Below are 26,419 nucleotides of genomic sequence, written 5' to 3' on the forward strand. Positions count from 1 at the left end.
CCATTAAAAACATGCGGCGGAAATCCAACCAGTGGAGTCATCCTCATTCATGATAATGTGTGTCGACTTGCAGTGGGAGTGACACAGACTTGCTTCAGCAGTTTCAGTGCGAAATGTTTCAACTTCGGCCAAACAGTTCGGACTTTGCCCCAAGTGATTATCACTTATTCCCAAAATTTAAAGATTTTTTGAGTGGACAACACTATGGAAGTGATTATGTACTTAAAGAAGCCATTAATCAGCGAGTCAACAACTTGGTGGCAACTGAGTCTGCATAAGGCATAGAACATCTGGAAAATGGTACAACAAGCACCTAAATTTCAGTGGTGACTACGTAGAAAAGTAGCCTGGTTATCAAAGTGTATGCACAATACAGTTTTGTTTAATTATATCAAATCAAAATTTCTGCAGGGAAAAGCCTTTCTTTACTTTCCAAATAATATTTGTACAAAACTATGTAAGAATGGTAAAATCAAGACACTGAAAGCAATATTGATACCAGAGCTGAGAAGTAAATTGAAGAAAATTTAAAGTATAAAGGGCTGGGGCAGTACGCAGATCGGAGCAGATGAGAGCTCTTCCAGGGCTCAGCTGTAGCAAGAGAAACCCCACTCACATCTGATCATGTGCGAAGACAGTTACGGAGTAAAGAATGCCTTCTAGCTAGGAGATTCATAACAGTAAAAGTGAGAAGGCTAAAAACCTAATGGATATCAGTTAGACCAACAATAATGAAATAAGGTGAGAGAAATAAACAAATCAGTAGGTGAGTGAGGCCAGGCAGGTGAGTGTGCCCCAGGGCTTTGTATGCAACAGGGACAGTCCTTTCCAGCCAATCTACCTCCAATCAGTTATGGGCAAAGTGTTAGAGAGTGGAACAGCACCCACTATTCATTGGAAAATAAAGAACAATAGAGAAAATGAGGAACCGCATATAAAAGCATTGAAAACAAAGTAAAAGAGGAATGACCAAATCAGCTGGCTAAGGAGGTAAGCTCATGGGTACCCCAGACCAAGCATGCCGTGGGAGATGCCTCAACCCCCGACACCCTGCCCCTGCCTTGAAAACACTTTAAAAGGTTCTATCTGAGAATAAAAACCATTTTCCTGCAGAAAACAGAGAACCAGTTAAACTGTCTGTGAGTTGTCCACCAATATTAGAGCCAAGAATCCGGAAGACCAAGCTTAACACAAAGATCTAAAAGTAGAGGACATTCCATCACATGCCAGCTACTGACTGTAATTTTACAGGTCCATTTCGACAAGAGATTTGTGATAAAATAAAGTAAGGGGCCAATGGCATAGAGCACTCTCTGTGAAACCAAACTAGGATTCCATCTGGACCCAACAACTATTTTGTTTTCAACTCTTCCAGATGCTTCTGTATGACATGAATGCCTATTATTGTACTACGTCCTCCAGATGGCAATCCGTATGATGGTCAGACAACAGTATGTTCATATGATCCTCCTGTGTGAATGATTTCTTACACATGAGATTTAAGAATTTGATTTTGCTTTTGCTAGATTTTCCTGTTGCTATCTTCTTTTGTCACACCAGATCAGTCAATGAGTGACTGGATAAAAAGCCTTCAACCCGCTTAGCAGTTTTACATAGGACCTGAATTTTCTCGGGTTCTCATTAAGATCTTCTTCTACAGTATGTCAGTGGTATTTAAATGCTTTGTCCATCGAACTTTAAACAGACACATGAATTTCTACCAACTTTTGACTGCCATTACTTGTGCGTTCTTTTTTTGAACTGAGAGTGCAATTGTCTCTATTTCCTCAGCAAATTCCGAACTTTGTTATTAAGCCATGGTGGCTCTTTTCCAGCCTTAATGCACTTACTCAGCACATACCTATCCAGGGCACAATTTACAATCAGTTTAAACTTCACCCATAATACCTCTATGTACATCATAACTAACTGATATCCACGTGGGATGCCAACAGCTGCTTATTTGCTCCTCCTAGGAAATATATTCTCCTAACCTTCTTGATGGATTTACTAACTTTAATAAGCTTTGTCCCTATGACAACGGCATGGTCACTAATCCCTGTGTATATACTGATACATTTAATATGATCAGGCCACTTTGAAGTTGGTTTAATATATTTCTAATGTGTGGGGGTTTCCAAACTAGCTGCACAAGACAATTTCTGGAAAACTGTATCAAAAGTACTGCCTGTCTGTACCACCTGCAATGAATCCCCAGACATCCTAGTCTACACCAACAGGTTAAAGTGGCCTCCAACTAATATTACATGATGCGGGTTTATCTGCACTACTAAAGCACATACTGATATACAGGACATAAAATCCTGTCTGAGGCCTGTGATCATTTTTATGTTAATTGGCAACCAATGCTGTAAAATTGCAATAAAGTCATGAGCTGTTCAATTGACTCTTATTAGAACATGTTACGCATTTCGGGATTACACCCATCTTCAGACATCTGTTACAAAAAAGTACAAAACAGAAGTGAACAGCACACTCAACGTATCTCAACGTTACAGAAAATGAGATCTGGTCATATGAGTTACATATCACAAACTTCAACTCCTTCCTAACCAACGACGGGTACAGCCTTTACAACTCAAAGAAAGTGTTGAATAACATATGATTATAACTGCGACACAAGCAGTCTTGAAGCAGAGCATATGCTGACGCTAAACAAGCCAACTAGCCCAAAGTGCCCTCAGTAGGGGATGCTGCATGGTCATGTGCTCCATGCATTCACAGGTAATTTAATAATAATATACTCAGCATATAACATCTAACAGGGTGTAATTATGACTAGCAACTGGAATAGTACTTCCATTCATGTTAACACTTGAGGATTTTTTAAAAAACTTCAAAATTTTTTTTACATTTCCATACTATACCTATAGCCAGTAGTAGCACTAAGCACAACTCAAACCATCAAACCATATGTCAATATAAAATAAATAATGAAGGGGGGGGGGGGGGTTCCTTCTTGAATAAACCTTTCAAATCTCTAAAAGAATACCACCGAATTAATAATAACCAACATTATCTGTCATAAACTAAGACCCTGTGATCAGCTCGCATACGCAAACGTCTTAGGCCCCATCTGTTAAAGCCAACGGTAACCACATCAGCAGCAGCCATCCGCATATCGATTTATAGCCAAGTGATATTCATGGGCCATCATTGCTCAAATAGAAGCCTTTCAAAGACAACTTACACCCCTCTACCAAATGGAAAAACTTTTAATGGTGAGAGGAAGAACATTTTCATAAAATCCCAAAACACACACGTGGGTTATACATTTCTTACATAAACCAGTGGCACAACAACTGCCCGAGTCCTACCTATGCTATCCGATTACCGGAGAGCTCTAGATTTTTAAAAAACGAAAAACAAAACATTAAAAGTGTTAAAACTTTAAAGTCTAAAATCAATAAAATAAACCACTGTGTCACCAAGGACCACCCAAAGGGTACGGTGGTGAACAAATCCGTATATGCCAACCTATCTACCCATCTCCCACCGGAAGCCTGTTCATTAAAGACTGGGTGGGCAGCATGCTGTATACGCACATAGAACTCCAGATCTTCAAGGTTATCTAAAATCTTCCCTTTTGGTTCTAAATGCAGAATCCTTAGGCTATCTCCTATTGGGGCCAGCTTATGGCCAGTCTCCCTCATATGGCACCCCAGCCCACTATTATTACTATAGTTATGGTCTCTAAACCTTGTGGCAAAGTCCCTACCTGTCTAGTCAATGTATATCCCAGCAAATCCTCCACATTTAATCCGTACACACTGGATAGCTTAAACTTACCTGTTTTCCCTTCTTCCTTATGTCTTAGTACCCCCCCCCCCCCCCCAACTTCTTCCTTGTATGGAAGCCTACACGAACACCAGCCATCCTGAAGGCTCTAGTTATTTTTTGGCAACATGGTCCAACGTATTCCATTGACACAAATTTACTATTTAATTTTTGGCGGACTGACTGCCGCGTCTTGCCAAGAATTTTAGCTCCAAACTCTCGTATAAATTTTTCCGAGTATCCGTTAGCCCGTCCAATCTTTACAATCATTTCAATCTATCAGTGGCTTCTTTGCTCAAATTAAATCTGTATAACTTGTTAAACATAGATGAAAATAATGCCCTTTATGTGTGGGGGGGGGGGGGGGCGGGGGGGAGGGGGGGGGGAGGGAGTGGGGGGGGGCATGAATCCGCCACAATTATTATGTCTGTTGTCATTGGATCCCGAAATATGCCTATTTCCAACCCATCCCTATTCTTAGTAATTTGTAGGTTGAGATACCTGAGGGAATTTTCAATTTCTACCTCTACTGTGAACTTAATTTTCCCACGTATACTATTCAAATGGGTAGATAGCTGATCTATCCTATCCAACCCCTCTTCAAATAAAATAAATATGTCAACATATCTCCTGTAAATTACAATGTCATTCAGCAAATTGCTCTGAGAGCTGAAAAGCTTTATCTCTAGATTACTCATACAAATCTCTGATAAAAGGCCTGAGAGGCTTGACCCCATAGCAAGGCCATCTTGTTGCATGTAAGTCTTACCATTAAATGTCAAATAACTAAATGACAATGTCAGTCCTAACAACTCCAGAAACTCAAGTACTTCATTATAAATCATCTTACCATTCCTTAGCAAATTTTTGTGGATAACCTCCAGTGTCTCATTGACCGGGATGGTAGTATACAACTTAACTATATCAAATGAGGCTAACACAGCCCCCTCGGGCACCCTAATATTTTGTAGAAGGCCAACCATCTCAAAACTATTACAAACACTAAAGGTCTCCTTAAAAGTACAAAATTCTTTCAGTTTATTGTGACAAAATCTATTCACATAGTAATTTGGGCTTGAAAAAGCACTAATAATCAGATGGATTGGTTTCTCAATTTTATGGAGCTTAATACGAGCCCTCAACCGTGGCGTTTTGGGATTCATCATGAAAAAGCTTATTTCTCTTTACGTACGAGTTAAGCAGGATATGTGAGTCATTAATACATTTTTTAATATCTCAGCAAAACTGAGTTAGGGGCTTTTTACTTGTTTCTACGATACCGTTTTCATTGAAAATTCTGAGGGTCTTAGCAATGTAGTCACTATCCTTAATCAACACAACAGAGTTTCCTTTATCGGCGTTGACTTCGAAGATCTTATTGTCCTCTAATTTTAAATTTAGTTTCTTCACAGTATCTGAAAATGTACCTGGAAAATGTGGCATATGTCTAGCTCGCATAAATGCATTAGAAGTTGCTACAGCTGTATCAGCCTGCAAAATTTTGGGAACTTTTGCTTAATCACATCCCTTCTTAACCTCGGCAATTACCCTATTGATGATTTTGCCATTAGTCTGTGAAGGCAAATTATAGTCTAACCCCTTATTAAGCGATGTAAGTTCATCCGGAGTAAACACAGTATCAGTCAAGTTCACCACACGGTCTGCAAACTTCCATTCACTTACTCGGTGGCTCCAACCCTGCATGCTGCAACCGCTGTCTGCGAACAGTTGGTTAATCTTCCTCCTGTGTCTTCGCAAAATGATATCACGTTACCAACACATGAAAATGCTAATGAGGGCACATAAATCTGCAAACTCCACTGGATGCAGATTATGTTGTAAATAAAAACTTAGGTATCTGGCTTTGCAACTCGGCAGGTGTTTGGTCTTGTAGGCAAAAATTGACTTCCCTTCTCACCCATTCACGTTCAAACTTCTGCTGAATTTGCTGAGAACTTTCAGTACAATTTCGTAATCTTAACTTCGCATACCTAGGCGTCACTTCACTTGCTACACAGGTTTTATTAAATTTAATCTTTAACTGGTTTGTTACGGTAAGCCTTTTAGTGAAGTAATATTTTGTTGCCTCATTTAATGCCCAGCCCGGCGTAATGTATGATATACAGGACATAAAATCCCCCCTGAGGCCTGCGATCATTTTTATGTTAATAATTGGCAACCAACACTGCACAATCGCAATAAAGTCATGAGATTTTCAGTTGTCAACTAGCAGTGAAGCACCCTCGATAGGGGGTGCTGCGTGGTCATGTGCTCCAAGCGTTCACATGTAATTTAATAATAATATACTCAGTATATAACATCTGACAGGGTGTAATTACAACTAGCAACTGGAATAGTACTTCCATACACATTAACACTAAAGGAACTTTTTTAAATTAAAAAAAGCTCCTAAATTTTTTTTCATTGCCATACTATACCTATAGCCAGTATTGGCACTAAGCACAACTCAAACCATGTCAATATAAAAAAGCTGGTGGGGTTCTGTGAATGTACCGTTATGATAGGCTAGATTTTTTGCTGAGTGGTTGGCTAGTTTAACATCATACGGGGAAAGTTAGATGGGCAGATAGGTTGGCATATACGGATTTGTTCACCACCGTACTCTTTGGGTGGTCCTTGGTGACACAGTGGTTTATTTTATTGAATTTAGACTTTAAAGTTTTAACACTTTTAATGTTTTGTTTTTTGTTTTTTAAAAATCTAGAGCTCTCCAGTAACCGGATAGCATAGGTAGGACTCGGGAAATTGTCATGCCACTAGTTTATATAAGGAATGTATAACCCACGTGTGTGTTTTGGGATTTTATGAAAATGTTCTTCCTCTCACCATTAAACTTTTTTCCATTCAGTAGAGGGGTGAAAGTTGTTGTTCAAAGGCTTCTATTTGAGCAATGATGGCCCATGAATATCACTTGGCTATAATTCGATACGCAGATGGCTGCCGCCGATGTGGTTGCCGTTGGCTTTAACACATGGGACCTAAGATGTTTGTGTACCTGAGCTGATCCCAGTGTTTTATTTTATGACAGATAATGGTGGTCATTTATAATATGATGGTATTCTTTTAGAGATTTGAGAGGTTGAAAGGTTTATTCAAGAGGAACTACTCCTCCCTCCCCCCCGATTATTTATTTTATATTGACATATGGTTTGAGTTGTGCTTAGTGCCACTACTGGCTATAGTTATAGTACGGATATGTAAAAAAAAAATAGTTGCTAGTCGTAATTACACCTTGTTAGATGTTATATGCTGAGTATATTGTTATTAAATAACATGTGAACATATGGAGCACATGACCATGCAGCAACCCCCACTGAGGGCACTTTGGGCTAGTTGACTTGTTTGGCGTCAGTATATGCTCTGCTTCAAGACTGCTTGTGCCGCAGTTATAATCATATATTAATCAACACTTTCTTTGAGTTGTAAAGGCTGTACCCGTGGTTGGTTAGGAAGGAGTTGAAGTTTGTGATATGTAACTCATATGACCAGATCTCATTTTCTGTAACGTTGAGATATGTTGAGTGTGCTGTTCACTTCTGTTTTGTACTTTTTTGTAACAGATGTCTGAAGATGGGTGTAATCCCAAAATGTGTAACATGTTCAAATAAGAGTCAATTGAACAGCTCATGACTTTATTGCGATTTTACAGCATTGGTTGCCAATTATTAAGCACATACTTTCTTTGAATGAGTCTAAAACTGTCATGGAGGGATTTGTTGGATGGTGTAAACTCCAATAATTAAATCTAGCTACACGCACCCAGATAACTTCACAGTCAAGAGTCAATTTCATCACTTTCATTTGCCTGACTATCAGAAGTTGACTTTGAGACAGTGAACATGCCAGGTATCGTCAACAACCTGGCTGCAGTATGACTCCAGGGTGGGGAGTCGTTCCAATCCCGAGAGCGGAGAGACTTGCCTTAGGAGGAAAAAAAGATATCCCTGCCCAAACTCTTTGCCTTTGAATATGTCTGCTTGTGTCTGTAGATGTGTGGATGGATATGTGTGTGTGTGCGCGAGAGTGTATACGCGTCCATTTTCCCCCCTAAGGTAAGTCTTTCCGCTCCCGGGATTGGAATGACTCCTTACCCTCTCCCTTAAAACCCACATCCTTTCGTCTTTCCCTCTCCTTCCCTCTTTCTTGACGAAGCAACCGTTGGTTGTGAAAGCTAGAATTTTGTGTGTATGTTTGTGTGTCTATCAACCTGCCAGCACTTTTGTTTGGTAAGTCTCATCTTCTTTGTTTTTTTTTTATATATAACGAAAGTGCTGGCAAGTCGACAGACACACGAACAAACACAACATTCCACATGGGAAAAATATATCTAAAAACAAAGATGCTGTAATTTACCAAACGAAAGCGTTGGTATGTTGATAGAGACTACAACAAGCACAAACACACATACAAATTTCAAGCTTTCGCAACCCACGGTTGCTTCATCAGGAAAGAGGGAAGGAGAGGGAAAGTCGAAAGGATGTGGGTTTTAAGGGAGAGGGTAAGGAGTCATTCCAATCCCGAGAGCAGAGAGACTTACCTTAGGGGGAAAAAGGGACAGGTATACACTCGCGCGCGCGCGGAAACAGACGAGTAGGAATTACAAGCAAAAATCATTCTGATATCTCTGACAGTGGAATACATGTATTGATACTGCTGTTGTTAAGAATGCAGGGGGAGGGGGGAGGGGGGGGGGGGTGCGCGCGCGCTCGTACGCACACACGCACACATATCCGCAAATATACAGGATGGATGCTACCACCTCTGAAAGTTGCATACTCAACATTCTTAACAACAGCAGTATCAATACATGTATTCCACTGTCAGAGATATCAGAATGATTTTTGCTTGTAATTCCTACTCGTCTGTTTCCGAACCAAGGACCCTAACCTCAAATTGAAACATTTATGACTCTCCATCATCTTTCAAAGTTTGTACTGCCATCACAAAGTCTTACAGGTGCTGGTACCCATAACTTTGACACTCTGTAGCATCGTTGGATGACATTTGAAGACATTGGTTCCTATGTAAAACTTGATCTAGTAAATCTCCTCTACAACCTCTAGAAGTGTGTAACTAGTATTGTGAAACACTCTGTATCACATGCTTAACAGTTACATCTTCCACTCCTCCTCCCGCATATCTAGCCAGCTGCATGTTGCCTCCCACTGAGCTGCTAATTACCGAACCCCAACATCTCTCCTGCCCCCCACCTCTTTCACCCTCTACCCAGTCCACCCTAGCCCAATTGCCAAACCGAAACCCCAGCAGTGTTGGCACGTGTGTGTGTGTGTGTGTGTGTGTGTGTGTGTGTGTGTGTGTGTGTGTGTGTTTTTGGGAGGGAGGGGCAGGTGGAGGGTGGAGGGGGCGGTGGCAGATGGGCACACCCATTGTACTCTAGCTCATGAAAGGATTTCCTCAGAACACTAGCAAGTTTTCATCTTCTTCTGCGTGTGCCTGTTGGCAACTGAACAGAAAATGGTCTCCTTTGCAGCTAAATTATTTATAATAAGAAAACTTGTTATTCCTACCACCACACTTCTCTAATTCCACTATATCTAATTTAAAACTTCCACTTTTATTTTTATATTCTCTAACCTATCCACCCAAATAAGGGAGCTAATAGTCTATGCTCTGTCCTGTGCAACAGCAGCTTTGCTTTTTCCAATTGCAACATCTTCCTGAATCATCCCCACTTGGAAATCCAGGAGGCGGCTAGTGTACTTCCGGAGTATTTTAGCCAAGAGGACGCCATCATCATTAAATAATACATTTAGAGCTATATGTCTTCCGGAAAAATAAAATCTGCAGTTTCCCCTTGATTTTTCCTATTCACAGTACCAACATAACAAGCACATGTTAACTGGCGTTATAAGGCCAGATTAGTGAATCATTAAGACCATTAACCCCCCCAACTAGTGAAAGGACTGCTTCCCCTTTTCAGGAACCATTTGTTAGTCTGGTCTCTCTACGGATACACCACAATGTGCTTACACTTACGGCATAGATCTGTGTACAAAACAAGCACAGAAGTGACCACACTGCACAAAGGGCAATGGTTGATGGGGGTAGACCCAAATACAAGTTTGATATATTGTTGTTTTGTGTTCACCTATCATCATGTATGAGCTTACTGACTTCCAGAAAAGGAATATTTCTGGCACCAGCTTAATCAATGCTTCTCTATTGAAAATTACAAATATAATGGGAGTCTCTAGAGTTATTGTCTCTAAAACCGTGACAATTGGGCATTGTGAGAAAAAAAGGCTGCTAAACTTGTTATTAGTGAAATTAAAGTTTTAGATGGAGAGATGGTTGTTACAGATCAGACACAATAAAAAAATTATTGTTGAGCTAAGTGGAAGTGACAATCTTATGGCTAAAGTCCACATCAAAGTCATAGCCAGTCACAGTCATGTTCCCGTACTGCTCAGAGGTTGGCAATACATCAGTTTCACACAGCCGATAGGACCACCACCACCACCACCACCACCAAACTGACACTACATTCCTTTTTCTATTCATACGGAGATGTTCTTTCTTTCCATATTGTTCTCATGACTCCACAGATCAATGCTCTCCAACAATGTCATTTACTCTGACCACCTCCACTCGTACTTCATCCAGTCCAAGCACTTTTCTCCTCCCGTGTCATTTTTCACTTACTTTACCTCTGTTCAGGTTAAGTCCATCCAGATTCTCTGCATCACCACACTCCCCATTTTTCCTCTTCTACACTTCCATTGGAGTTAAGTAATTCTTCAAAATACTCCTTCCACCCATATTTGATTTCCTGTACCTTCTCAACTTTCTTTCCTTCTTTTCCGTCACACCACCTCTCTTCTTATCCTTAACCATTCCACAGAGGACTAGGTTAGATTAAAAGGTGATAATCTGGTTGCAATTTGGCAAAGTGTATGAATTTTTCATATAAAAAGAAACACTCTCTCACAATGAAGATTATGCTGACAGGCTTTATAATGAACCTTGCTTCCTCAGAACTTTCAAAGATTCCCTACAAGAATGGGCAGACTTACGATAATTTTCTCACTTAAAATTATATATTTCTCTTCTAGAGATATTTCTAAATATATTTTATTGCCAAAAAAATATTTTTCTGTTATTTTACAGTTATTATTCATATCGATCCCATTTGTAACATTGATCTTGTACCATGAAAATTAGTAATCATGACTGTCAACTTAAATGGTCTAAAAACAAATTTAGAGTAAATATAATATTGTTATGCTTCAGTTTTCTAGTAAACAAAATTTCTGTATTCATTTATACTTTTTGAAATTTTGCTATAGATAATGAATCAGTTTTATAAAATAACCAAAAGCTACTATTTTTCATATTGCCACATTTGCAATCTTTATTATTAGCCATTAAAGCTATAAATCTTCAGTAAATAATTATTTTTGGAAAACAATAAATAAATAAAATCTAAAGAACAATTTCAATGAAGACAGTCATGTTAATACTAATTTGGATTGTTTCCTGCTCTAGAGCTTAGTGGAAGCTAGATGAGTAATATAATATGTTTTTTGGTTCGAAGTGCTTCAGAGTAGTGTCAGACAGGTCGAAAGTTGGATAAAGAGGGTGTAGTGAGCTTAGCATCTTTTGAGTTCTGTACATGCTGTGTTCTGATTGACTAAGTTTTTCACATGGATCAAGGTACTTTTTTAAAGTGTCAAAATATAGTGGTAAATTGTGTTTCAAGAACATGCAAGCAGCTACTTCTCTTTTTAACGAGCTAAAGGCAAATTCTTTTCAATAGGTTACACAGGAACAAACTAAGCAGCCCTGATACTGAGCCCAACTTTGCAAGGTAAATACTATTTATATATAAATATGAAGCAAGTTTTCCTTACACATTTCTTTTAATGTTATCTAAACTATGAGATAGTGCAAACAATGTAATAATAAACATTTGAATTTTTCATTATGTAGGACATTACAATCCTTAGCAAAGCCCAAGGTCTAGGTAAGGCTGAAAGATGATAATTTGGTTGCCAGTCAATGAGTATGGCAACATTCCCACATCCCTTGTTACGAAACATTTCATCTGTCCACTGTTTTCTCATCTGCTGCATAGAACCAGCAGCTGAAACACCACTTTTTGTTCCCATCAGACCTCAGCATGAGTGTTGACAACATTGCTGCATAAGTACCTCCAAAACTCACCCTGATTTTGACTTTTCCCAAACTTTATGGTGGGAATTACAGTTTAAAAAAAAGCACCAAACACTGGCCATATGAGTTTATTTTTACATTAGTCCATACAACAACATATGTTTATGATGGGCACTATTTCAGCATTGTCATCTTTTTTTCTATCATCATGATTGCAACATCAATGATAGTGTCATTTTCAAGTGCAAGATTTCATGCTCATGAAAATATTAAAAAATTTTAACGTCACCCAGCAAAGACTTTCACTCCATATGATAATCAACATAGCTCGACAGTGGAGTCAGACAACTTTACCACACCAACTTTACTAATCTTGGCACACCGGTGTACTGTTGTGTGTACATTCATAATATAATAAAAACCAACAACGGACAGAACTGGCGTGGAAAGAGTGTACAGCTGTACATTTGTGTGTGAAGGATACTAAAGGAGTACACAATTTGGATTCACTCTTCCAAATATTAATCATAGTGCATATTCTGTAATCATTTAAATGGTTGTGTTTTTATTTTCTGTACATTCTATGGCTCCTCTAAAACAAAAAGTAACTAGGACACTATAGAATTGTTTTCATGTTAGGCTGGGGCATTTATTCAACTTCTGGCAGTCTCAGGGCACTCACAAGACCATACCTAATTTCATAAGCATCTAGAGAACCTTTAGCAACTAGCTAGCAATAATAACACTATTGAGCAGCACCCGCAGGGAACTACATGCAGGTCGTAGCACCAAAGCATTCACACACACACACACACACACACACACACACACACACACAGACACACAGACAGACAGACAGAGAGAGAGAGGTATGTGCACAGTCAGAAATAGCCAGGACTAGCCAATGTCTAACTCAGATTGTAAGCCTCTTCAAACACAGGAGATGTGGCATTAACCAAGCATGTTCACATGTCCAACCCTAGGCACCATTCTGACATAACACATCCACTCACAAATATGTTAGATGAGGAAGAGGCTAAATAAGACTTCTGGTTTGGCGTCTAAAAAATCAATGCATTTTCAATAATATTGAGCCATTGTGGTCTGCACTGAAAAAATACTGCAGAGCCCACAGCCCTCCTCCAGAGCGTTTAAACAAACTGTAACAGGCTCGCTGTAAAGGTATGAGACAATGATACATATTAAGGGACCCGTACTATGAATCAGCTGCTTTAGATCTCTAATTAAACCTTGCGCCATATAATGTACGTGTTTATATTACTTTAGGTTTTATATTACTTAGGGTTTTGATTACAAAATTGCATTGTGCTGGATTAATAAAATACCTACAAATCGAGCATATTTCTTCGAATACGTACCTATCCAAGAGTTCGATCATGTTTTCGTCTGTCACTCCACCAAACACTTTGAATTTTTTGAGATTGCAAACATGCGTCTTCTCATATTTTCCGAATGTTATGGAGAGCACGATAGCAAAATGTTGGAGTTTCAGCGTCAGATACTGTAGGGGAGAAAGGAACTGTACAACAATGCTGCTACTTAATTAACAAAACAAATATCACATCCTTCACTATGCAACTGCTACCTGCGGCGGATTATTCGTGTCCGATGACCACCGGGATGACTGATCGCTTGACTTGTCTTCTTGAATATTCCTAAAACAAAATTTGCTCAAACCGTATATCCATAAAAGAACAAAGTTAAATTTGTTAGTACGTAATTTCACTAAAGCAACTTTCCGGAATCTGTATTCATCAATACCTGTACAGGTTAACTACCTAATCGTTCCCGTAATTTCCCCACCTCGAATGAATAAATGTACTCACATTCATCACACAGAAACGCCGGGTGAATAGTTTGTACTTACTCAGGTACATAGGATGATGAAAAACTGGAGCACTTATGTATACTATAAGCTAACCTATTCCCTTTTTCCAATTGAAAGGCCGCCATGTTTTAGAGTTGACAGAGGCGGCGGCCAATATTGTTTCTGCTGTGAAACAGTAGACAGTCGGTAAACAAGGGGGCGTAACATCTATGAATCGAGAGGTAAATGAGAATCAGTGAGGACCATCGCCGACGTGTTAAGCTTCGCAAACTATATTTGCACCCTAAAAAAAGAAGTGAAATTTTGTTTAACAGTCGGTTAATACAGTTCTCTGTGGCCGAATCTCTCGCACAGAAACTCACGAACATACATTGCGATCTTTATATACCGATACTTCGCGACATACCATAACATACAGTGCCCTACAGTTTGCTTCTCCTCAGTGAATTCGGCTATAATAATTAATGACTCCAGAACAAATGTACTTAATAATAGTTTACAGGAGAAAACCTGGGATGAAATTTATAATTAACCAAATGTAACATAAAATTCAATCAATTCCTTAACATATATATAAAAAACCATGGATCACTAATGTAATTAAAGCATCCTGTGAATGAGAAAGGGAAATGTATCTGTTGGCAAGAACAAGTAGAGGTCCTGCAAAGATTGCACAGTACAAAAACTCCCAACAATTACTATGAAAGGTTATTTAATGCAAGAAATCCCCTCCCGGATGATGAGCTTCGACCTGACATCTACCCTTCCTACCAACTCTAACCCCCTCTTCCTGCCTCCTCCTCAGGGCTCCCTCTCCTCCCCCTCCCTCCTCCTGAGCGGCTTTCCCCTCCTACTCCCCCTCCATCTCTTGTGCCTCCTTTCAGTGTCTCTGCGCTCCCTCCTGCCCTGTCTTCCCTTTTCCTCTCCCGCCCCACGTGTCTCCTGCCTCTTCGTGAACCCACAGTTGCCCCTCCTCTCTTCATCCCGCCGCTTCCTCAGCTGCCCCATGCTCTCCCCTCCTTTTCCATCCTGTCTGACCTTTCCCTCGGCAAGTCCCACCTGGTAGTTTTACTCTTCGTCGTGTGTGCTCCAAGTGGGTTTTAAGTGTGTTGTTTCGGAGTGTTTTTAATACTGTCCAACTTTTACCCTGTGCATTCGCATTCAGTGTCTTCTCTGTGATTCAAGAATCGCCAACTGTGTTTTTTAACTTTCTGGTGACTTTTTTTTAACTGTCCCCCATGAACATCTACATGTCCATGTCTTTTTACCTCCCCTTACTCAGTTTTATGTTCCCCTTTTTTATCTCCTTATGTATGTATCATTTTATTCTTGTTTTAGTTGTCGTGTCTCTCGGCTGAAGAGCAGTGGATTGTGCCGCTGACAGCCCTCCCCTGCCCATATGGGGCAGGGGAATGAAATCACAATAAAGGAAAAAAATGCAAGAAATCAATAATTCCAACAACAGACTTAAGCCTGTATGGAATATAGTAAAATGGGAGACAGGATGACCAGCCACAGAACAGGATAACATCTCTATTGAACTGAGTGGAAAGGCTATACATGATGAGTTACAGTGAGCAAATACTGTATATTTAATAATCATTTGTTAATTAAAGTCGAAAGTATAGGGACAGAGATTTCATGAGAAAAATCACAACAGTGTGCTGAAAAAGCAGCTCTCATAAAATTCAGTCACATGAATGTATCAAACTTCTCCTTCTAAAATTAAGAAAATTATATGTTCTCTGAAAAATAAAAATTCGTCCCCTTTTGATGGCATTTCCAATGGAGTACTAAAGATTTGTTCCCATATAATAAGCTCAGTCTTATTGCAAATATGTAATGTATCACTAACTCAAGGGATTTTTTCAGAAGAAGTTGAAATATGCCATTGTCAAATCCTTATTATGAAAGATGGTAGGAGAGATGTCAATAACTGCCAAACTATTTCAGTGCTGACATCACTTTCCAAAGTTTTTGAACAAATGATGTATTCTAGACTAGCATCTCACCCAAGCAATAATAATATCCTCAAAAAAATCACAGTTTGGATTTCAGTAGTGTAGCTCTACTGAGTAAACCATTTACATGTTCACTCACCAAGTTTTACAAGCATTAAGTAATTAAATAGGGCTGGCTGGTATTTTCTGTGATCTATGTATGCTATTTGATTGTGTGATGATGAATTAAGGCCAACAATGCCACTGACATCTAGCTGTGAATAGTACAACTTGCAGTATAGGCTTTTGTTTCGTGATTCAGAGCGTCTGTTTCATCTTCACTGCCGCCTGGACCAGCAACAGCTCTCCATCTGCTCTGAGCCATCATAGTCACAGGTGTGTGACCTATTATCATTTTCTATTCTGGGGTTTGTACATTTTGTGCTGCCTCACATCTTCCTGGATTTAATCAATGTTGTCTGCTATGGCCATAAAGTAGCGTCTAATTGAAAGACTTGTTCTATGCCACTGAGTGACATGAAACTGTTATTACTGGATTCTATACATTTCTTCCTCTTTTATACATTTTATAAATTGTTGTGCCCTGCCGTGTTTTTCTGTCTATACCTCTAATCTCAGTAGTCACTGTAACAATTTTGATACAGTTCTCACTAATACATATACTGATTATTGGTGCCCTGGGTAGCACAGTAGCTTGCAGCTTCCATTACTGCCACTACAAACACAAATTAAATATCGAACACAAAATTCGTGCCTCCTGAAAGCTATCCTGACACCTGCTGCTTAAATCATTTAAGTTATATGTAAGTCATCATATTCAGTTGCCTAACATTGTCTTCTGAATTTTAAACACAAGTCTACATAGTGTCCCATAAATAAAATTACTGCTAGACCAGACAAGTCATGTGGCTGCAGATACTTAGTGCTACACATGCAAAGTCAGGTGGGTTTATAGTAACACTGATAAACCATGATACCACATTTATTAATCATCTACACTATCATCACAGCAGATGGATTACTGGCAATTCCTGATCTTAACCACTGGGATGCCTCTGGGTTAAGGAGGTTGCAGTAAACTCCTGTTGTGGAATTTTATGTCTATGATCTGTTCTAACATTACTTACATCTATGAGTCCCTGATTACTGTGGACAACATGCTAAATCTCTAGAACATGAGTTCTGGAAAACCCATACTACCCCCACCCCACTTCCCGTCAGCACTGAGATGGGGCCACAGATGAGTTAGTGCTGCTGCCTGCAGTCTCAGTGGAGTCAACCAATGGGACACTACCTGCCACAGCGTGCTCTTGGTACGAGGCCCTCATAAGTCACCTGCAAGATCCCATTCATTCTGCTGGTTCTGCCATAGCAGCCACTGTGTTAGCCACATATCCAATGCTTCAGATTGTCTTCTGTGTAGAGATTAATTCTGGTGTTGGTGAATCCTGCACTGCACTGCACTCAAAGTATTTACTTCAGTGCTGTCAAACTCAGTTGGGTTTTCTCTTACTGTGGCTTTATATTTTAAATATTTTCTAAGTTCCCTCTCAGGAATCTTACTTGCTACTTCATTCACCATGTGTAATTTTTCATTGTTGCTAACAATGTCACTTAGTATTTGATTCCACAGATCTTCATTGACATAGCACTCTAGTATGATTTAGTATGGTGTACCAGTATCACATGATGGACATGTATTTGTTGGATGTTTCTTTATCATTACTGCACAGAAGATTTGTAACAAACATGTCTGAAAATGCCTCAAGCAGAAGTGCAGTTTTGGGGGGACTTTTGTTATTGGTTTGTATTTGAGTAAGGAATATGAGGTAAAACATTTTTTGGTTTAGCATGGACCAGCGGCCATTTGTACGTCTATTTGAATATCTGCCTTACTATAGCTTCATTACAGTATATTAAGCGAGGTTCGAATGGTGAGCTGGAGCTGGCACCCAGGAAAATTGTGTAAATCAATTAATTCCTTTTGTAAATGATTTTAACTGGGCTGAAATTATTGCTTAGCTAATGGCCCATTTGTATGTGCACCATTAAGATTTTATGTGCAGAAACATGAAAAACACATTTATCTGGGAGAATTTTGAAGTGCACCGCTTCTATACTTTAAACTTGTGTGAATCTGTTCAAACTTTGATAAAGGCTGATAAATTGATAAAGTAAAATTAATTTCTTTTTATCCAATAATCTTCATCCATTGTTGAGATATGACGATTTAAAGCTGAGCTAAATGTAGTACATACATTTTTTTATTTCTTGGTGGCAGATGGGGGGGGGGGGGGGGGGGGAGGGATGGACAATGATTGATTTTTTTCCCCCTGAGGGGACCATTTCTCCCCCAAACCTACCCCCTATTACACTACTGGCCATTAAAATTGCTACACCATGAAGATGACATGCTACAGAAGTGAAATTTAACTGACAGGAAGAAGATGCTGTGATATGCAAATGATTAGCTTTTCAGAGCATTCACACAAGGCGGGCGCCGGTGGTGACACCTACAATGTGCTGACATGAGGAAAGTTTCTCATACACAAACAGCAGTTGACCGGCATTGCCTGGTGAAACATTGTTGTGATGCCTCGTGTAAGGAGGAGAAATGAGTACCATCACGTTTCTGACTTTGCTAAAGGTCGGATTGTAGCCTATCGTATCGCAACATTGCTGCTCACGTTGGTCGAGATCCAATGACTGTTAGCAGAATATGGAATCGGTGGGTTCAGGAGGGTAATACGGAATGCCATGCTGGATACCAACAGCCTTGTATCACTAGCAGTCAAGATGACAGGCATCTTATCCACATGGCTGTAACGGATCGTGCAGCCATGTCTCGATCCCTGAGTCAACAGATGGAGACGTTTGCAAGACGACAACCATCTGCACGAACAGATCGACGACATTTGCAGCAGCATGGACTATCAGCTCAGAGACCATAGCTGCAATTACCCTTGATGCTGCATCACAGACAGGAGTGCCTGCGATGGTGTACTCAGTGACGAATCTGGATGCACGAATGGCAAAACGTCAGTTTTTCATATGAATTCAGGTTCTGTTTACAGCATCATGATGGTCACATCCATGTTTGGCGACATCGCGATGAATGCACATTGGAAGCTTGTATTCATCATCGTCATACTGGTGTATCACCCAGCGTGATGGTACAGGGTGCCATTGGTTACACGTCTTAGTCACCTCTTGTTCGCATTGACGGCACTTTGAACAGTGGACGTTACATTTCAGATGTGTTACGACCCATGGTTCTACCCTTCATTCAATCCCTGCAAAACCCTATATTTCAGCAGGATAATGCATGGCCGCATGTTGCAGGTCCTGTACAGGCCTTTCTGGATACAGAAAATGTTCGACTGCTGCCCTGGCCAGCACATTCTCCAGACCTGTCACCAATTGAAAACGTCTGGTCAATGGTGGCCGAGCAACTGGCTCCTCACAATACGCCAGTCACTACTCTTGATGAACTGTGGTATCGTGTTGAAGCTGCATGGGCAGTTGTACCTGTGCACGCCATCCAAGCTCTGTTTGACTCAATGCCCAGGCGTATCAAGGCCATTATTATGGCCAGAGGTGGTTGTTCTGGGTACTGATTCCTCAGGATCTATGCACCCAAATTGTGTGAAAATGTAATCACATGTCAGTTCTAATATAATATATTTGTCCAATGAATACCCGTTTATCATCTGCATTTCTTCTTGGTGTAGCAATTTTAATGGCCAGTAGTGTACATGTATGATGAGGGCTGGAAGAACAAATAGACACAACAATCATAGGTTCGAGAGCTGTAGGGTCCTCCTAAATGGGTCAGGTGTACACTATACATCAGAGACTGCCACTCAGGTAGGTGAATGTGTGTGGGGTGCACACAAGGGCTTTTTTGGATTAGGCAACTCTCTATCCAATCCAGATAATGACATTTGTCAAAAATCCAAAAGTTTCAGTGTAAAATCAAAAGAAATGCCTCCCACAGTTGAGAGTATTAAAATCCTAATGATAAACTGCCAAAGCATTCACAACGAAGTGCCTGAGTTTGAAGCACTCATGAAAAGAAGTGAAGCTCACATAATATTAGATACAGAAAGCTGGTTGAAACCTGAAGTTGATAGCAGTGAGATTTTGGGGGAAAATTTAAGTGTATATTGAAAAAATAGGCAAATGGGAAATGGAGGTGGTGTATTTGTCACGGTATAGAAAAAACTCAAATCCACTGGGATAGAAATTGAGGCTGCATGTGAGTCTGTTTGGGCAAGACTCAGTATCAGGGGTGGGCATAAAATGACAATTGGATCCTTCTATCACCCACCAGACGCGACTCCGGATGTAGTCAAAAACTTTAGAGAAAACCTCAGTTCACTTGTACCTAAGTTCCCCAATCATCAGTGGAGGCTCTAATTATGCAGCAATTAATTGGGAAAATTGCAATTTTCTTAGTGGTGGGCCTGATAAGACATCATGTGAAACTTTACTAAATACCTCCTCTGAAAACTAACTAGAAGTGATAGTTAGGAACACTCATGGTGGAAATATATGGGATCTAGTAGCAACAAGTAGATCTGACCTCTTTGAGGACATCCACATCAAAACTGGTATCAGTGACCATGGCGCGGTTGTGACATCAGTGACTACCATAGAACAATGGACAACTAAAACAAGCAGAAAGCTTTATACGCTCAGTAAACTAAGTAAAAAATCAATAGTGTCCTTTCTCAATGAGGAACTTGAAACTTTCAGCACAGGGCAGGAGCATGTAGAAGAACTCTGGCTCAAGTTTAAAAGCATAATTGACAATGTACTGGATAGATGTGTACCCAGTAGAACAGTCCATAATGTGAGGGAACCTCCATGGTATACAGTCAATGCATAGAAACAAAAATTACTGTATAATAGGGATGAAATGAAGCAGAGGACTATAGACAGAGAGATGCTGAAAGAAATGCTTTTGGCTGTCAAGAGAGCAATGCATGATGCCTTCAATGACTACAGTAACATAATATTGTCAAGTGATTTTTAGCAGAACCCAAAGAAATCATGATCATATGTAAAGTCTGTTAGTGGCACCAAAGTTAGTGTCCAGTCCCTAGCGAATACGACAGGACCTGAAATTGAGGGTAGCAAAGCAAAAGTGAAATGCTTAACTCAATTTTCAAATGTTCCTTAACAAAGGAGAACCCAGGAGAAGTGCCCTAATTTAACACTTGTATCACTGAAAAGATGAATGAAATAAGCATTAGTGTCAGTAGTGTTGAGAAACAGCTGAAATTGTTAAAATTGAACATAATTCCAGTGCCCAAAGGAATCCCTCTCAGATTCTATGCTGAATCTGCAGCTGCATTAGCTCCTCTTCTAACTATAATCTACTGTAGACCCCTGAAACAAAAAACTGTGCCAGTTCTCAGAAAAAGACACAGGACACACCCGTCTACAAGAAGTGCAGTAGAAGTGATCCACAAAACTACCATTCAATATCCTTGGCATTCATTTGTTGTAGAATCTTAGAACATATTCCGAGCTCAAATGTAATGAGGTCTCTTGAACACAAAGACCTCCTCCATGCCAACCAGCATGGATTTTGTAAACATCAATCATGTGAAATCCAACTCACACTTTTGTCATGTGACATACTGAAAGCTTTGGTTCAAGGCAGTCAGATAGGTGCAGTATTTCTTGACTTGCAAAAAGCATATATCTTAGTACCACACCTCTATTTATTGTCAAAAGTATGATCATATGGGGTACCAAGTGAAATTTGTAACTGGATTCAGGACTTTTCGGTAGGGAGGACACAGCATATTATTTTGGATGGAGTCATCATCAAATAACTTTGGATGTGCCCCAGGGAAATGTGTTGGGATCCTTGCTGTTCATATTGTATATTAATGACCTTGCAGACAATATTAATAGTAACCTTGAAGTGCCTCGAGAATTTCAGTGTAAGTTCTAGAGACACTTTGCTTTCCACCGTCTCGAACACCCAATATTTTAAGTATAGGGGTAAGAGAGTGGAGATGTGTCTACTCACCACTGGTTTCTGTGTGTGCAGGATGGACATGTACTGGGAGAATACAGCAATAGTGATGTTCGATCGGCATGGACAAGTGTTTGCCACCCACGCCATAGAAGCTGTATGTCCAGTATAAGGAGCAAACATGCTTTATTCCTTGATGGTGTAATGATTGTATTTGTTGTGAACAAATGAATTATGTATTGAACTAAAGACACTTACATTTGATTTTCTGGTGTTGGACTTGCTAGAAGCAAGAACTGGTTTTATAGCGGTTATTAAACCAAACATATTGTAATTGTATCTGTTAGTATCTAATGGTCCAATACGGGGTTGACTTGCGAGAGTTGAATGATTATGTGAATCTTGTGCAGTTGTTTTATTGTGGAGATGAAAATATAACAGAGTTGAACAAGAAGTATCCTGAGGATAAAGAATCATTTCAAGATTAGAAAAGAAGTCTATTTTGAAATTCCTTTAACCAGCTATACTCTTTGGGGAAGAAGAGTTTGTGAAGATCAATGCAGCCATCTGACCTGAGAAGAAGATCGGCTGCACACAATAGGTAAGTCAACTGCGAGAGACGTGAGTCTTACACCCCAGTACCATACTGTCTCGTGTCGTCAGAAACCAGACATATGTACATCAGAGTAGATGCACATATTACATTATTGATATGTGATGGTTCTGGTTATTTTTCTATCGCTATCATATATATTTACATACATATAAAGACAGGACAATAACAATCAATGCATGTGCCAAGAGAAACAGGAGCAGGAGAACTGGGGCAATAAGTATAAAACAAGGATAAGTTAATTGGAGCTAGTCATGCTAGTCTTTCGGGAAAAGGCATAGTATCTACTGGGAGTTCATAAATACAGTTAGACATAGAATCTACTATGTGTAGGCATGATATCTGTTTATATAGTGGGAGTGAGAAGTAAAAGAGCATTCTAGGGTCTTAGATGGAGTTTTGGAAAATGGAGTTCAGGTGTAAAGTAGATTTGTAATTTTACCAGGGAATATTTAAGAATAGTATAAATAAAGATGTATGCTAGGGCAATGAACCAGGAGGTCTACTCAAGAAGGATATGGAGGGTGCACTCAAAATTTATTGGATGAGAATAAGGGCATATAGGCAGACCTATGAAAGGCTGACCTACACTGCGTGGACAGGGGCACCAAGAAAGGGATTGACCTGTACCATAGAAGGATAGAAACAAGAAAGGAGTGTACCTACCAAAACGGAAGGAGAAAGGGTACTCCTAGGATCAACCCATATAAGATGAACTGTTGCTAAAGGGAAAAAGGGAAGTATCATGACAGAAGTCACACATTTAAAGGGATGGGTCTGGTAGGTTTGAATTCTACGCAGCGCTAGCATTTTTACATTTTAGATTTACAGGTGTCAGAAGAAGGGAACACTTTTATTTTACCCAGAGTTCCCCCAGATTACAATGAGTAATGAATAAGTATGTACTTAGGAAAAGTAGTACGGGAAATAAGAACAAAGCAGTAGAGTATTCATGAGTTATATACACCTGGAATTTATGATTGGAAAAAGGCAGAAAACAAAAATTTGGTACACACGAATTGTCAGAGAATTGAAAAGAATTAACTCCAACAGGGATTGAAAGATTCGCATCTTAAATTGAAAAAAATAATAATAATAAAATAAAATAAATAAATAAAATAAAAAAGGAGGAATAAGTAATGAGAACAGGCATATTCACTATTATCAATAGGAAAGATATATTGTTGAAAGATGAAGTGTTATCCCATGTGTCCTTACTGTACATGATAATTATGTATAAAATATCATGTGTTCCATCTAAGGGGTAGACCCTCAAGAATTTCGGTATAAGTTCTAGAGACAATTGGCTTTCCACCACCTCGAACACCTGTATTTTAAGTAAGAGGGTGAGAGAGTGGAGATGTGTCTACCTCGCCACCAGTTTCTGTGTGTGCAGGATGGACGTGTATTGAGAGAATACTGCAATAGTGATGGACAATCAGCGTGGACAAGTGTTTGCCCCTCGCGCCATAGAAGCTGTATGTCCAGTATAAGGAGCAAGCATGCTTTTTTCCTTGATGGTGTAATGACTGTATTTGCTGTGAACAAATTAATTATGTGTTGAACTAAAGACACTTACATTTGATTTTCTGGTGTAGGACTTGCTAGAAGTAAGAACTGGTTTTGTAGTGGTTATTAAACCAAACATATTGTAATTGTATCTGTTAGTATCTAATGGTCCAAGACAGGGTTGACTTGTGAGAGTTGAAAAATTATGTGAAACTTGTGAAGTTGTTTTATTGTGGAGATGAAAATAAAACAGAGTTGAACAAGAAGAATCCTGAGAGTACAGAATCATTTTAAGAGTAGAAAAGAAGTCTATTTTGAAATTCCTTTAACCAGCTATAGCCTTTGAGGAAGAAGAGTTTGTGAAGATCGATGGAGCCGTCTGACCCGAGAAGAAGATCGGCTGCACACAATACGTAAGTCAACTGCGAGAGATGTGTGAGTCTTGCACCCCAGTACCACGCTGTCTCGTGTCATTAGAAACTGTTAGAACATCTGATTTTTTTGCAGAGACTGCAGTTATCTATGGTATAATGAAGTACTGTCTGAAAGAAGCTGCATAAATATTCAGTCAGATCTTGGGGAGGTTTCAAAGTGGTGCAGAGACTGGAAACTTGCTTTAAATGGTCAAAGATGTAAAACTGTCACTTCACAAAATGAAAAAAAAAAAAAAACATAGTATTCCTATGACTGTAATATCAATGAGACACTGCTGGAATTGGCCAACTTGTAGATTAAATTATATTAGATTAGATTCAGTTTTCGTTCCATAGACCCAAAAAGTGAGATGATTCTCACGAGTGTGGAACATGTCAGAAAGTATAACATAAAACATTTGAATATAATACTTACTACCCTGATCATTTGTCAAGAGATAGTCAAAATAGGTTAACATAATGCAGTATACTGGAACAGCTAATATTTACAGAATTAACTCACTGTCAGAATGAAATGCTGTTATGCACTATTAATAAATTTATCATACACAAAATACTTAATCTTGACTGTTGTGGCCAAGTGTTGTCAAAACTGAAATCTAACAGATATTTTTACTTAGGCTGGCTTAACGGTCTCTGTTAAGATATTCATCTATGAAGTAGAAGGAGTTGCCTATCAAAAAGTCTTTCAAACTCTGTTTAATCCATGGTTTATCTGAAACCAAGTTTTTAATGGTTACTGTCAATTTATTAAAAATTTGTGTTCCTGAATATTGGACCCCTTTTTGGACCAAGGTAAGTGATTTTAAGTCTTTATGCAGATTGTTCTTATTCTTGGTATTGATACCATGCATTGAACTATTGGTTGGAAATAGAGATGTATTACTTGCAACAAATTTCATTAAGGAAGAAATATACGGAGAAGCAGTGGTTAGAATACAAAGGTCCTTGAACAGTTTTCTACAAGATGTTCTTGAATTCACACCACAAATGATTCTTATCACATGCTTTTGCACCCTAAAAACTTTTGCTCGGTTTGATTAGTTGCCCCAGAAAATGATCCCATATGACATAATACATTGAAAGTAAGAAAAGTATGCACATTTTTTTATATTTATGTCTCCTACATCTGACATCATTCTCACGGCAAATACAGACTTGTTTAGGCACTTAAGCAATTCTGTGGTATGCCCTTCCCAACTGAATTTATTATTGAGTTGTAATCCCAGAAATTTAGCACTGTCAACCTCTTCAATCTGCATGTCTTAGTATGTTGTACTCATGTTGGAAGGAAATCTCTTACAGGTTCTGAACTGCATATAGTGGGTCTTCTCAAAGCTTAATGACTGTGAATTAGCTTTAAAGCACTTATTAATGTCAGTGAAAATTTTATTAGCAGTTATTTTTAAATCTGTGCTTGACTTCCTACTTATTGCAATGTTTGTATCATCTGCTAACAAAACAAACTTAGCATCTGGCAATGTAACACACAAGAGGTCATTAATGTACACAAGAAAAAGCAGTGGACACAAGATGGAACCTTGAGGAACACCACATGTAATTAATTCCCAGTCAGATGGAGACTGACTGCTTACTGCACAGGTATTTCGCAACGACACGCTTTGTTTCCTGTCAGATAGACAAGACTCAAACCATTTTGCAGCATTGCCAGTGACACCATAATATTCTAATTTACTTAAGAGAATGCTGTGGTTCACACAGTCGAAGGCTTTTGACAGGTCACAGAAAGTGCCAGTAGCCCCTAATTTATTATCTAATGAATTAAGTACATTCTCACTGTAAATGTAAATACCTTTCTCTATATCGGAACCCTTCAGAAATCCAAACTGTGACTTGGACAATATATTATTTGCAGTCAGATGCTTAAGGAGATGCTTGAACACAACCTTTTCAGATATTTTTGAGAAAGCCGGCAATGGTAAAATTGGTCCATAGTTTGATGGTATCTCTTTATCCTCCTCCTTGTAAAGAGGCTAACTTCAGCATATTTTAGCCAGTCCAGAAATGTTACTCTGGTAAGAGATTGATTACACAAATAACTTAAGATAGAACTCAACTCACATGAGCACTCTTTTATTAACTTTGTTG

At 39.2% G+C, this 26,419-nt stretch overlaps 1 protein-coding gene and 1 long non-coding RNA gene across 4 annotated transcripts in view; one reads left to right on the forward strand and one right to left on the reverse strand.

Moving 5' to 3' along the window:
• Positions 1–13,944, reverse strand: part of LOC124798331 (muskelin) — a 135,973-nt gene extending 122,029 nt beyond the window's left edge. For 2 of the 3 annotated variants that reach the window (XM_047261683.1, XM_047261682.1), the window contains exons 1-3: positions 13,841–13,944; positions 13,559–13,628; positions 13,332–13,474 (exon numbers count right to left, since the gene is read on the reverse strand). In XM_047261683.1, the coding sequence (XP_047117639.1) occupies positions 13,332–13,474; positions 13,559–13,628; positions 13,841–13,926 (299 nt within the window). In that variant the 5' untranslated portion in view covers positions 13,927–13,944. Of the gene's footprint in view, positions 1–13,331; positions 13,475–13,558; positions 13,629–13,799 lie in introns of all 3 variants that reach the window. The other variant, XM_047261684.1, reaches the window with a different exon arrangement.
• A 1,208-nt stretch (positions 13,945–15,152) lies between these two features.
• Positions 15,153–22,208, forward strand: LOC124798718. The gene is made up of 2 exons (XR_007016973.1): positions 15,153–15,374; positions 21,830–22,208. It is a non-coding gene; the product is annotated as an uncharacterized LOC124798718 (long non-coding RNA).
• The last annotated feature ends 4,211 nt before the right edge of the window (positions 22,209–26,419 follow it).

This window comes from Schistocerca piceifrons, chromosome 5 (assembly GCF_021461385.2).
Source record: "Schistocerca piceifrons isolate TAMUIC-IGC-003096 chromosome 5, iqSchPice1.1, whole genome shotgun sequence".
Lineage (NCBI taxonomy): Eukaryota > Metazoa > Arthropoda > Insecta > Orthoptera > Acrididae > Schistocerca > Schistocerca piceifrons.